We start from the raw sequence: 15,275 nt of genomic DNA on the forward strand, positions 1-15,275 counted from the left end.
ATTAACTATTTACATGCAAAAACGCCAACATATTCTCTTTTTTGACATATTACATAACCAGGTGTGAGTTTGATTAGCCATAACAAGCCGTTTTGAAACTGTGCAGCTTCTGACATCCAGGTGGGCATGTCCACCTAGATGTATGACGGATAGATGGCATAATATGTCCCCTTTAAACAAATGAAGTCACAGTATTTGCATCAACCAAAGGTTATAGGTCTACGTAGACTAATTATAATGTGGCAAGCAGCACAGGAATGACCCGACGGGAGACCAGGTTTAAAGCAGTTACACAATACACCGCAAGCACGCGCGTGTGCTGCTCGCAAAAATATAATGAATCTACGTAAACCTATAACCTTTCATTGATGCAAATACTGTGACTTCATTTGTTTAACTCCCAATCTCCCGTTAACAGGAGATTGCTGGAGGGAACTATTATTATATTTTGCGTACATAATTGAAAAGATGCAATGGCAACTCTTGGATAACTTTTCAACTTTTCATTTTCCCACATAAACAACAAGGTGTAATATGTCCAATGGCACCACCCTGATAAACGTGGTCAGCAAAGGTACTGAGTCATTCGATTATATATTTAGACGACATTTAGGATTGATCCTCAAACCAGGGGGCAAGTAGTCGTCTTTTAATAATCTACTCATACGGAACTGTTTACACGTTGAGTAAAACTGACCTGAGAGTTTCCAGTGTACATTGTGGACTCCCCAGTCCAGCAGAGAGCAGCTCCACTCCTAAATCCTTCAGATCATTGAAACTCAGGTCCAGCTCTCTCAGATTAGAGGAGTTGGAGCTGAGAGCTGAGGCCAGAGATTCACAGCATCTCTCTGACAGATCACAGGAATTCAGCCTGCACACAATAAAAAGAACATGTTAGGAAGTGAGATTAAAAGTGCTTAAAGGATCCAACTAGCTCACAGGAGAAACATGGTGTAGCTAACGAACAGCACAGGGCCGCCATGGGGCCACACTGGAGGGGAGGACGTCCAGTGATGCTAGCGCCTCGGCTCTCCTCGCTGCTATCAGGGATCAGGGAAGTGAGCTCAAGGAGATGACTGTGGACATTCAAACTTCCTTCAGCAGCCCCCTGATGGCCGTAGGGATCCTGAACTCTGTGTGAACAGAGTCAGACCTAACGAAGCAGAGGGCTGTGGAGCCAAGGAGGGCCTTCAGCGCTCTATCAGTCCCAATGCTTCCTTCTGTGAGACTATTGATTCATTAATTCAACCTTTTATTTTGATCAATCATCATAAATTTGCTCCAGCTCATTTACAAAAACCTAAAACACTAAGGGCACTCGCCCTTCCTGACTTCAGACACTTTTACCAGGCTTCAAAACAAGGACGACTATGAAACCCCTCTGGGGCTTTGCTTCTCTACATATTCAAACGTTTGATCTTATTCTGTATTCCTACATATTAAATAGATTCATATTGTTCTGTATTTCTACATATTCAATTGTTTTATGTTGCTCTGTATTTCTACATATTCAAGCGTTTTATGTTATGTATTTCGACATATTAATACATGTTGCTTTTATTTCTACATATTCAATAGTTCTATTTTGTTCTATTTCAACATATTCAATCCTATTATGTTGCTCTATATTTCTACTTAATCAATAGTTTTATGTTGCTCTGTATTTCTACATATATTGTTCTGTATTTCTACATCTTAAATTGTTTGACCTATTTCGGTATTTTATGTCTTCAATTTAAGTTCTGAAGATAAAATATATATAAAGTATATCTGTAAAAAATGATGACGTAGCAAAGACCTTATAAAGTCATGGCAACAAAAAAGAAATTGTTGAGTTTTTCCTATGAAAATTATACATTTATGAACTTGAAATTAACAATACATTCATATAGCATTTTTAAGTCACCTTCAATTGACTTCATTTATGGCTTTACAGTAAAGGGGGGACCTCACTAACCATCACCAATGTGTAGCATCCACATAGGTGATGCACGGCAGCCAATCGGCGCCAGAACGCTCACCATACAGGAATTGTGAATGTTAGATTGGACTGTCATATTTTACTTTGTTGTCCCAATTGTTATGTAGATTACCTTTAACACACACACTTACATACACCTGTATACATGCTTACACTACCAAGGGACCACAATGGAAATAAGCTCTTGGACTTTTATGTGTTATCCTTTTGACCTGTACATTTGTATGCTTACGTTTGTGCATGGGTCAATAAAGAATTTCAATAATTTCAATCAATCAATTACACACCAGCTTGAGGTGGAGAGTGAGGGAATTAAAGAATCAGCCATTTAAACAGGGGGATGAATAGGGGGCCAGATGAATGAGCCTGGTTGGTCAGTTTTAGCCGGGACCCGGGGAATCCCCTCCTCTTTTTGCGATAAGTGCCCTGGGATCTTTAATAACCTCAGTGAGACAGGACCTCGGTTTTACGTCTCCTCCGAAGGACGGCACCTGTGGTAGAAATTAACCATACATTTTATGTTAAACTATGATTATTATTAGGCCTACATATCATATAGATACTTTAATAGTGGAAAACAGCTGATCACCTTCAGCCTAGATGTTATGTGCCGTGTGACACCAGTGAGTGAGTCCAGTCCATTCCCATCTGATGTGTCACACCAGTAAGAGAGTCCAGTCTACTCCCATTTTGATGTACTCTCTAAAGACAATGCTTACATTCACACGTGTGCATCATCTCTGTTTGTATAAGGATAATATATGTTCTAAGGTCACATTGTGATCCAGAAGACATGAGAATATGCTGACATCCACACAGTATGACCCAGAAAAACATTCTATGCACATCAATATTTGATGAAAGTCCAACTTTGTAAGGAATTGGGATATAAGGAGCTGTCCGGGATTCATTCGGCAGTGTGTATTCGCGAATACCATTCGGCTTTGTTGTCTCTCGTTTGCGGGCGACAATAAACTCTCCATCTATACTTGACCTGGACTCTCCGATTCCTCTTTGCTTATAGCTAGTTGAAGTGAATTAGATAAGTTGTTATTATTAATGCCACCACACACCTTCCACAGCACAGTGTCCCCGTCACTGCACTGGGGCATCAGGATTTATGCTTTGGCCAGAGGGAAGAGTGCCCCCTACTGGCCACCAACCAACACCACTTCCAGCAGCAACTCAGTGTTCCTAGTTGGTCTCCCATCCAGTACTAACCCACCTGCTTAGCTTCAGAGGTTCAGCTAAGGCAGGGTCTACATTAGTCTGGCTGCTGGATTAATTAGACCGATAAACTTTGATGGATGCAAATACTGTGACTTAATTTGTTTAACTACCACTGACCCGTTAACAGGGGAATGTGGGAACGCACTTTTATTATATTTTGTGTTTATAATTGAAAAGTTGCAATGGTAACATTGGGATTACTTTTTCATCTTTTCATTTTCGCATCCCACATAAACAACAAGGTGTAATAAGTCCAATGGCACCACTCTAATACATGTGGTCATCAAAGGTACTGAGTTATTATCTGATATAGTTTGACGTCATTTAGGTGTGTTTCTCAAACCAGGGGGCAGTAGTTGAAAGTCTTCTGAAACAGAACCTTGTGGTGTAACTGTTTGCATTTAGTAAAACTGACCTGAGAGTTTCCAGTGTACAGTGTGGACTCCCCAGTCCAGCAGAGAGCAGCTTCACTCCTGAATCCAGCAGCCGATTGGTACTCAGGTCCAGCTCTCTCAGAGTAGAGGAGTTGGAGCTGAGAACTGAGGCCAGAGCTTTACAGCATCTCTCTGACAGCTTACAGCCATTCAAGCTTCACACAAAAAAACAGAACATGTCGAGAACCGTGATTAAATGTTTTAAAACAGTGGTTTTCAAACTGTGGGGTGCGCCCCCCCTGGGGGGCGCCAGAGTTCTTCAGGGGGGGCGCGACGTGAGAAAAAAATAAACCCGAAAAAAACCCTGAAAGACGATGATTCAAATCATCAGTCGTACTTCAACTGTAGAAGTAACATAACTAAATCAATTTTCAACCGTTTATCTTCCTGCAAACCATTTAACAAATCTACAAACTTGTATCTTCAATAATATCTAAACAGAATTTCGATATAATTTAAAATGTCTTCAGAATCACAGTTTTAGTTTCATACCGCTTCGTTTTCAGCTGTTTTCATTGAAGACGTCAGCCCATTCTGATACACCTACTTCTAGACATCGTAACTCATTCCTTTTTCAACCGTTTACCATCGTTCAAACCATTAAACAAATCTACACACTTGTATCTTCAATACTATCTAAACGGAATTTTGATAGCATTTATACTTTTTTCAGAGTCACAGTTATAGTTTCAAACCGGCGTCGTTTTCAGTTGCTTATAATAATTTAGGTCACCACAGCAACGCCGGTAAACAAACCCTGCCGAATAGTCGAATCTCTGGACTGAAAAGGCAGATCTGATTCGACTCAGAAAATTCAGAGTCGGGGACCCTGAATGAATCTGTAGACTGGCAGTTTACACAGATAAAGATGTTCAAATGTATTTAAAAAAGGTTAAGCTAAAACATGCATAGATAAAGTTGTTAAATTGTGTTGTTAAAAAACGCAAAAAGATGTTGTAATGTTTCAGAATTATGTTTAAAAAATAACTTAAAAAATTTGTTTGAAATGTTTCAAAAATATGTTCAAAATGTTTTAAAATTATGATCGGAGATGTTTGAAATGTGTAAAATAATTAAAATAGCTTTGAAAAACACAGGTATTTAGAAAAAAAAATTGGGGGGGGGGGGCTCAGCTGAATTTTTTTCTCTGAGGGGGGGCTCACTCTCTCACACTTTGAAAACCCCTGTTTTAAAAGACTTTTCTGATAGTTTAACAAATGATTATACATTAGATCTTTAAGTGGTAGTTACATATTAGGTGTACAATGTTGATACTAACAAAAATGCTATAACAGTTGTTTTGTAGTTCTGAAAACTAACATAATATACATTTTATAGAATTATGTATATAGTGTGTATCGTAAAACATGTTATAAGTATGCCTACAGATACATGTTGTATGTTATTATAACTTTTGTATTCTAGTATTATGTATATTGTATTGTGTGCATAGCAATACACGTTCTTAGTGCACTGTCAGAGATGTTTTGTAATTTACTATAACTTTTACATTGTAGTATTATGTATAGTGCTGTATTGTTAATATATGTTATGAGTAAACCTACAGAGATGTTTTGGAGGCTTTGACCAATGGCAGCAGTCCCAGAAGACCCTCCTCAGAAGCACAGTATTTCTTCAGGTAAAACACCTCCAGCTGCTCTTCTGATGTCAGTACGATGAAGACCAGAGCTGACCACTGAGCAGAGGAGAGAGATTCAGTGGAGAGACTTCCTGATGTCAGGTAATGTTGGATCTCCTCCACTAGAGAAGTGTCATTCAGTTCATTCAGACAGTGGAACAGATTGATGCTTCTCTCTTGAGAGAGATCTCCACCTATCTTCTCCTTGATGTAATGGACTATTTGGGTATTGATCTGTGACCTCCTTCCTGTCTGTCCCGGTGGATCTTTTTTAGTTAGATTGCCCAATGATTTACTTCCTCTTGGTTCCAGCAGACCTTTCAGGAGCATCTGATTGGTCTCTAGAGAGAGGCCCAGGAGGAAGCGGAGGAACAAGTCCAGGTGTCCGTTCTCACGCTGTAAGGCCTTGTCCACAGCACTCTGGTAGAGGAGGAGGAGTTCAGCTTCCCTGGAGGTTGGCTGTTCTTCTAAGAGCAGGTTGACACCAGTGTTGATGTAGGACAGAAAGACATAAAGGGCAGCCAGAAACTCTTGGATGCTCAGATGGACGAAGCAGAACATCCTGTCCTGGTGCAGTCCACACTCCTCTTTAAAGATCTGGGTGAACACTCCTGTGTAAACTGAGGCTGCTCTGATATCGATGTCACACTCTGCCAAGTCTGCCTCGTAGAAGATCAGCTGGCCTTTCTCTAGCTGGTTAAAAGCCAGTTTCCCCAGAGAAACAATGATCTCCCTGCTCTCCGGACTCCATTGTGGATCGGTTTCAGCTCGCCCATGATACTTCCTGTCCCCCTGTATGGACTGAACCCTCAGGAAGTGGCTGTACATCTGAGTCACGGTCTTGGGCACCTCTTCTCCTCTCGGGGATATTTTGAAGAAGTCCACTAGAACTGTAGCAGTGATCCAACAGAAGACTGGGATGTGACACATGATGTGGAGGCTTCGAGATTTCTTGACGTGAGAGATGATTGTTGTGGCCATTGTCCCCTCTCTGAATCTCTTCCTGAAGTACTCCTCCTTCTGTGGGTCGGTGAACCCTCTTACCTCGGTCACCATGTCAACACACTCAGCAGGGATCTGATTGGCTGCGGCAGGGCGTGTGGTTATCCAGATGCGGGCAGAGGGAAGCAGGACTCCCCTGATGATGTTTGTCAGCAGCACGTCCACTGAGGTCGGCTCGGTGACATCAGTCCAGATCGGGTTGTTCTGGAAGTCCAGAGGAAGTCGACACTCATCCAGACCATCCAAGATGAAGACTACTTGGTCATGGTCGTATCTGTAGATTCCTGATTCTTTGGTTTCAACAGAAAACTGATGAAGAAGTTTCAGTAAACTAAACTCTTTCCCTTTCAATAAATTCAGTTCTCTGAAAGTGAGGAGAAATGTGAAGTCTATATCGTGGTTGGCTTTGCCTTCGGCCCAGTCCAGAGTGAACTTGTGTGTTAAAAGAGTTTTACCAATGCCGGCCACTCCGGTTGTCATTATTGTTCTGATTGGTTTATCTTGTCCAGGTAAAGGTTTAAAGATGTCTTCACATCTGATTGGTGTTTCCTTGTTGGCTTGCTTCCTGGAATCCTTTTCAATCAGTCTGACTTCATGTTCCATGTTGACCTCACCACTGCCTCTCTCTGTGATGAAGAGCTCTGTGTAGATCTCATTCAGAGGTCTCTGCTCTCCTGCTCTAGCGATTCCCTCAAACACACAGTGGAACTTCTTCTTCAGATGAGCCTTGAGTTCATGTTGCCACTGGACCGCAACAGCTCCTAAATCCCAAACCAGAAGAAACATACCATTCATATTTCCAAGCAATAAGTATTATGCAATTCTACTTTATATGGATCTTATATCTTTATTAGTAGTGCTGCCGTTGTTGAGTATCAGTAGTATCAGTGACTTGCTAACCTGATATAACAAGATAGCGGTTCATCTCTTCCACTGAGTTATTCTGCTGTTGATCTGCAGTTTAATGTTTACAATTCTTTAAGCTGATACCCCCACAATAACCCTACATATCTGGATCAAACCATTCAACCTGATACCCCCACAATGACCTTACATATCTGGATCAAACCATTTAACCTATATATGAGTATCTTACCACTGCTCAGCTTGTCGGCCAGTTCCTCCTGGTTCATCTCCATCAGGCAGAGCTTTGTGATGTCTACCACTCCCTCTATGGCGCGCCTCCTCTGCTCCTCGTTCTTACAATCCTCCTCCTCGTCCTCCCTCTGACTCTCTGAGCATTGTGGGTAATCTGAGAAGAGATCCCTCCAGAGCTTCTTCAGCTCCTTGTCTAGAAAAGCGTGTGCGTTCTCCTCAGCCCTCTGGAACAGAACAAACATCAAGGAGAACTTTACTTTGAACTAACTGAGGACATCAGAAGCATCTGTCCTAGATTAACGTCTCCCTGGTTAAAAGAGGGAAAACTGGAGACTATAAGCTCCACAAAATATGCTTTTATTGCCCATGCAGAGCCACTAGAGTTTGTGGGCCTTATTAAATAATATATTGGGCCTACAACCTAGACCACCCACCAGCCTAGAAAATCCAGTTGACCACCCATAAATTGATAGACTAGCTCTAGTGTAGCGTACTGCTAATTACCCAATACTTGGCCTGCTGTCATTGACCATTGATGTATGAATGTCAGAGGAAATGATTGGCATCTCTCGTTAAATGTTTAAATGTGGTCGATAGGGTTTACATGTGGTCCATAGTGTTTAAATGTGGGCGATAGTGTTTACATGTGGTCGATAGGGTTTACATGTGGTCCATAGTGTTTAAATATGTTCGATAGTGTTTGCATGTGGACTGTGGTCGATAGTGTTTAAATGTGATCGTTAGTGTTTAATTATGGTCGATAGTGTTTAAATGTTCCTTTCCCTCTCTCCACCTCATCCCTCACTCTCCACCTCAAGCTGGTGTGTGGTGAGCGTTCTGGCGCCGATTGGCTGCCGTGCATCACCCAAATGGGTGCTACATACTGGTGGTGGTTAGTGAGGTCCCCCCCCCCCCCCCCTTCACTGTAGGCGTCTTTGAGTGTCTAGAAAAGCGCTAAATAAATTCAATGAATTATTATTATTATTATTATTATTACTGTTGCTGTTCTGACAAATGGCTTTCCTCTTGAGAAATTCATGAAATTCAGTGGTGTTCTACATTTTGGTCGATTTGTTCCCAAAGCTTGTCAGATGCCAGTAATGTCACACTGGCTCTAAACTATGGAAGCATATATGTAGCAAAATTCAAATGGCAATGCAATTTGCAATTTGCAATTCAATAAGTAATTACGTTATGCAATTGACAATGCATTATGCAATTTCATAGCGTCCCCGTGATTGCAATCCACTTCGCCACGCTCCGTGTGTTGCGATATTCAAATGACATTTCAATCCGCAAAACGGAATCCAAAACGGAATCCAAAGAGGAATCCAAAGAGGAATACAAATAGGAATCCAAAAAGTCAATATGCAAAGTGGCAAACGTATCAGCCAATCAGCGTCTGGACGTCACTTTCTATTGTCTCCAAGGGTATCTCCACGGTAATAATAATAATAATAATAATACATTTAATTTAAAGGGCGCCTTTCAATACACCCAAGGTCACCTTACAGAGCATAAAGTTATCATAAATAGTTTAAAACAACACATTTTGGAAAAATAATAATAATAAATAAATAAATAAAACAAAAACAAGACAAAACAAACAATCAAGACAGTGATCAGTTAGACGTTGTGTGCGAGTTTGAACAGGTGAGTTGTGACTTGAAAGTTGTAATGGTGTATGACTGTTTTATGTGTGGGGGGAGGGAGTTCCAGAGCCTGGGTGCTGAACAGCTGAATGACCGGGCACCCATTGTAGTGAGTCGTGATGTGGGGATACATAGTAGTCCAGCAGAGGTTGAGCGGAGTGAGCGGGAGTGTATTCTTGGAGGAGGTCGCAGAGGTAACTGGGGGCTAGGTTGTGGAGAGCTTTGTAGGTGAGGAGTGGGTGGAGACGGTGGGTCTCCCGACCCTATGTTTTGCAACCAGTGCCTGTAGCACTTGGGAAATCTTTGTGTATACCACACTGGCGTCAAAACGCACCAGTGAGGATAAGTCGTCTATCCTATCTCCCAGAACACGCACTCTATCTACTGCATCTGTGTCTTCAACTCGATTGTTCTCCACATCATCGGCCAAACTTCGGAGCGTATCACTAATCTCCATTGGTGACCATGGACCATAGGCTATGAACTAGAAGGGACCAAGGAAATTACGAGCAAGTGACGTAGTTGCCGCCCAGACGCTGATTGGCTGATACGTTTGCCACTTTGCATATTGACTTTTTGGATTCCTATTTGTATTCCTCTTTGGATTCCTATTTGGATTCCTCTTTGGATTCCTATTTGGATTCCTCTTTGGATTCCTCTTTGGATTCCTCTTTGGATTCCGTTTTGCCAAATCTTTTGCAAAGCGTTCGTTTTGCGGATTGAAATGTCATTTGAATATCGCAACACACGGAGCGTGGCGAAGTGGATTGCAATCACGGGGACGCTATAGCTTTTCAATTTGTGTAAAGGAACTCAAAGAATTTGACAAAATGTTATTCTATTTGTATTGTTATAACTTTTGCAAATTTAATTGAGGATTGCATTGTCACTTTGCATGTTAAAATACACTTTGAATAACGTATTTACAAATTACATTATAAAATTGCATAATGAATTGTCAAATGCATAATGTAATTCCAAATTGCATTGCCATTTGAATTTTGCTACATATATGCTTCCATACTAAACACCTTATTACAATGGGACAGAAAAGACGCAGGCTGTCTTCATACTCTGCCATTACTTTTCGCCACTAGGGATCAGTATTCACAGACCTTCCCTGGCTGTATAGTTGATAAATAGAAGAAAATTAGTGAAGGCCTAAGTAAACAGTTTCCCGGTTCATCCACCTGTCTACCTCATTCATTGATTCATGTTCATGAATTTCATGTTTGATAAAGAACTATTTGATTGATATAAGATTCTATGATTCACTAGGTAGCTCTGTGATAATGGGCACCACAGGAAGGTAAATAAATAAAAACATTTATTTTCATAAACTTGGTGAACTGTTGGCCCTGCTCCTCCCTCTCAGGTTTCTGTTTCTGATACCCCGACTTCTACCTCAACGACGACGTGTCAGACTACTGACAGTCTGTTCTCCGTCTGTTCTGCTTGTAAGCTCACCGAGTGGAAGACTCTATGCTGAAAACTGGATCCACGCAAGACTGAACCATGCAATAAAGAGGGAGAGGTGGAATATATAGACTACTACCCCCCCCCCCCCCCCCCCTTAGGTCACCCCTGTCTAGAGCTGAAGTCAAATGTAGTTTTTCATTTACACACCTTGATCAGCTCTGCTTGATGCTGCTGTACAGACTTAGCACTGGTAACCTTTGACCTCTCCTGGGGTCGCCTGTGGAGAGAACACACACACACACACACACACACACACACACACACACACACACACACACACACACACACACACACACACACACACACACACACACACACACACACACACACACACACACCGTATCTTTTTAATAAAAATATTTCCTGAATTGTAAATATCAGTCAGTAAAACTACTAGTTTGCTGGAAACTCCTACCTCTCCTCTCTGGAGGGGCGTCTATCTTTAAGTTCAGGAGGATGTTCCATAGACCAGTCGCTCTTCAAGGAGACACAGCTGGGTCCAGGGGAGTCCGCTCTCTCCTTCTGGACTCTTATAGAAAAACAAGAACCAGGATTATAGGATGTCTGATAGATATAGTTGTATAATATCTGATAAATCCTCACCTCTTCTCAATTGATTGATTTCCATCTCTAAAGTTAGAAGGATGATCCATAGAGCGGTCACTCTTCAAGGAGACACAGCTGGGTCCAGGGGAGTCCGCTCTCTCCCGCTGCTCTGGGCTTCAACACAACACACACACAGCTTTTACTAAGACTGATGATGGAGTCATGACATATCAGTGCTGAGCTCTGAAAAGGACAACAGTCACTTCTTACCTCTTAGCTTTGCTCTGGCGGCCATGTTCCCCAGACAGAGTGGTTTTAGAGGTAGGATCCCCCTCCTCTCTCTCCTCATCCATTGTAGACTGGAGACCTGGACACAAACACAACTACATACTGTTTCCACAGCAATTCAGTGTTGGTTTACTCTGTTTTTATTTGAGCTGCTTTTTGGGGGGCTGCTGTCTCTTTACTGTGGTTGAGAGGCAGGGTGGTCATTCCAAGATGCAGATTCATAGAACCTCTCACTCTCAATAAGAGCAAATATGTGGAGATGCTGCCCAGATGTTTCCAATAACTATTTAATAACTATTAATTAATAACTTTAACAATTATTCATCATTCCACTCAGAAGGTCTCCAAGGGCTTCAAATGTGTCTGATCAAAATCAAGTTCACAATGCGGAAATCATACCAACTGTTCCCTGTGCTGGTTAAACCACTCTGAAGGCAGCACCATATATGGCCTTCCTCGTGTCATATGACAACCAGAGCTGTGATAAAGGCCCACAGAGAACAAGAACCAGAACAAGATGATCTTTAAACACCTTCACTAACCAAGATGTATAACGTATGCAACTGTATACAACCAAATACAACTGTATAATGTATTCTCCGCACCTCGTAATCATAATAATACTCATAATAATAATAATAACAACATAACAATGCATATATAACTGTATATTTTTAGAATCGGCTACATTTTCTAACAAGAGAATTAAAGTTTAATTCTCTCTGCCAACAGCAGTGTGACCGATTAACTTCATAACAGTGACGGACACTACAGTTTAAACATTTGTTCATTTACTTGACATATTTAATAATAATGTTTAGCAGTACATGTTTACATAAAAATAGCAATCATCCTATTGATGATATATAAGTGACAATAAGTGATTAAGTGATAAGTGAATAACATTTATGATGTATCAGGGATCAGAGTTGAGTACAGTACCTTAGTCTTCTTCCTGCTGTAATGAAGTGAGTCACACCAAACCGATACATAGCAAGGTAATGATGCTGTGAACCAACCAGTTGGACCACTGCCCCTCACTGTTTGTACTCCTCTAAGACGAGCCTCCTATAGGCTGCTGTCCCATGACTCCACCCAGTAATGTGGAGTCAGACGGAGAGCTCAATATATATTGACCCCTGATCATATAGTCTTTAGTCTTCATGTGGACTTTATAGGGACCACACGCACAGACACAGACACAGACACACACACACACACACACACACACACACACACACACACACACACACACACACACACACACACACACACGCGCGCGCACACACAAAACACGCAGAAACCCACAGAAACACCATACTTCCATACTTGTTGACATAAAAGTGCACAAATTGATTGCCATTCATTATTCAGAAGCAGACATGAACAACACGACAACGATTATAATGTGACCCAAATGGAAAATAGCATTAAAGGTTATAAACACCAGTAAAGGAGAGCAGACAGTGATGTAATGTAATCATTTATAATGGGTTATGTTTCTTTATTAGCCCGGGCTATTCCCTCTATTATCTCTTTGTTAAATCATTAATCTTGTTGGGTTGGATTCTTCTCTTGTTTTTTCCTTCCTCATACTGTTTCACCTTTTACCGGAAGGTGTTCAGAAAGGTACCAAGGCAAGGTGGTGCACGCGCGCGCGCACGCACGCGCGCACGCACACGCACACACACACACACACACACGCACACACACACGCACATACACACACACACTTTGTGTCTCCTTCGCGTTATTCTTGTTGGCCAGAAGGTGAACTACATCGAGGTGGATTCACTGCCCCCTAGTGGCTCCACATGCAATAAGTAACAACACATGGCTTGATTAACAGACAGATGCGCATTATTTCAACGCTACTTACAGTGAATACTGATATGAGATCAAGGAGCAGGTAAGGGATAGACAGTGAGTACTGATATATGTGATTAAGGAGCAGGTAGGGGATAGACAGTTAAAACTGACACATGCGACTACCTGTGATACAGAAAAATTTGGATCCATCGAGATTGATAGTAACTTCATGGTTTATTAACAAATACAAATCATAAACAGGTGCACATATCTTTAATAACTTGACGGAGAGATGAGCAACGTTTGCTACAGTCTACTGGGTAGGCTAGTAGACTGATCTATCCAGCACACATCTAGGTGGACACGCCCACCTGTGATGTCATAAGGGGCCGATTTCCAAAACGGCTTGTAACGGCTAATCACACCACACCTGGTAGCATGTCATGGGACCTTTAAATATCCGCGTTCTCCTCACCCCAGGATCACCAACCCCGTAGCTGCCTGCCATCCACCCCGTGTGCTCCTCTGCCTGCCCAGCTGCCTGGAATCCACCCTTGCCGGTCCATCTCCTGTTGTTGTTCCCTGCCTCCTGCAGGTCGTCCTGTCCACCAACATCACAGAGACCAGCATCACCCTCAACGACGCGGTGTACGTCATCCACTCCTGCAAGTAAGAAACCCGGTCATGATGTTTCTGAATGTGTCTTTGTATTGACGGTGTATATACTTTTGGTTTTGACCCAGTGTCTGAAAACAGGCCTCCTATATAAGGTGGCCTGTGTTCTATTATATGCCTTTGGTTGCACCATGTACAGCACTTTGGCCAATGAAAAAATTTTTTAGATGTGCCTTATGAATGGATTTTACTTACTTACTTACTGTGGGGATTGTTGAGGTTTCCTTGGGGTTGGTCCACCAGAAGTGGACGCTGTGGACAGCAACGACGAGCTGCCCTCTCTGAGACGCCCCGTGGCCCACCGTGGAGCCCCGCCTGGGCGAGATGATGATCATGGGAGACATCTTCAAGGTAGCGTCCTGCTCCCACCATATCCGCTCGTTTACATATCATAGAGGAGGGGGAGGGGAAGAGGAGGAGGGGGAAAAGGAGGTGAAGAAGGAGGAGGAGGCGGTGGAGGTGGTGATGGAGGAGGAAGAGGGGGAGGAGGGAGGGGATGATGATCATGGGAGGCCTCTTCAAGTGAGCGTCCTGTTCCCCACCACCAGCGCTCATTTCCATCTATTCTGTATCTATGTTTGAACACTGCGTCCAGAAGCCAAACTCATTTGAGTTACTAGTGCTTGTATTGAAGTTACTCGTCTCTTTTCCAACAGTTACCTGTTACTATTTTAATTAGTGACTTTATATTGTTGATCCTTGCTTCGTTAGATGAGTACTAGGCCCTGTCCCATTCCTCTCCCCTTAACGAGAACACTTCCCTCCACAATAAAGAGTGAAGTGATAGTGAAGATCGCTCCCTATGAAATGTGACACCACTATAATTAATATTATGCAAATTAGCGTAGTGAACGTGCTCCCCTACGTCACGCGCAGCACCGACGTGTCTACACTACAGGAAGGAGCCTACTACTATTTTCATTCACGTTTGAAAATGTCACCCTTGTGTCGAAAATAAGACAACCTACACATTCAGATCGTACAGTTAAATCCAGTCTACGGATAAATGATTTAACATAATGTATAACAGTTTGAGAAATATGGAAAAATAGCCGCTTGCTGAGTTCTCAACGTGTCCTGGGTCATACGTGATACTCCCTTGGCTGTAAGTGAGGTACCGAGCTGGCGAGCTGCCAAGGGACTTTAAGTGGAAATAGGCCCTCTCTCTTGCCCCTAAGTATTGGATCACCCTACCCCTCCGAGGGAAGGCACAACTTCTAGGGCTAGGGCTCAAATCTAGGGCTAGGGGGAATAATAGGATGGGGCCCTAGACACTATTGCAGCCCTTCTAGGCGCTATAAATGTTATACAATGTGGTTTGAATTAAACAACACATCAATTAATCAACCAAACCAGCAATTTTAGAAATCAACTCCATTCTAGTCTTCACTTCTGGTGTGTGTGTGTGTGTGTGTGTGTGTGTGTGTGTGTGTGTGTGTGTG

The 15,275-nt window shown here is 42.3% G+C and overlaps 1 protein-coding gene across 1 annotated transcript; it reads right to left on the reverse strand.

Annotated features, from left to right (window-relative positions):
• Positions 1-3,313: 3,313 nt before the first annotated feature.
• On the reverse strand, positions 3,314-7,425 carry LOC115537688 (NLR family CARD domain-containing protein 3-like). Its single transcript, XM_030349733.1, has 3 exons — positions 7,383-7,425; positions 5,343-7,047; positions 3,314-3,323 (listed from the first exon to the last, which is right to left on the reverse strand). The coding sequence occupies exons 1-3, from the start codon at positions 7,423-7,425 to the stop codon at positions 3,314-3,316; spliced, it is 1,758 nt and encodes a 585-aa protein (XP_030205593.1).
• Positions 7,426-15,275: the final 7,850 nt, after the last annotated feature.

This window comes from Gadus morhua, chromosome 23, assembly GCF_902167405.1.
Source record: "Gadus morhua chromosome 23, gadMor3.0, whole genome shotgun sequence".
NCBI classification, from domain to species: domain Eukaryota; kingdom Metazoa; phylum Chordata; class Actinopteri; order Gadiformes; family Gadidae; genus Gadus; species Gadus morhua.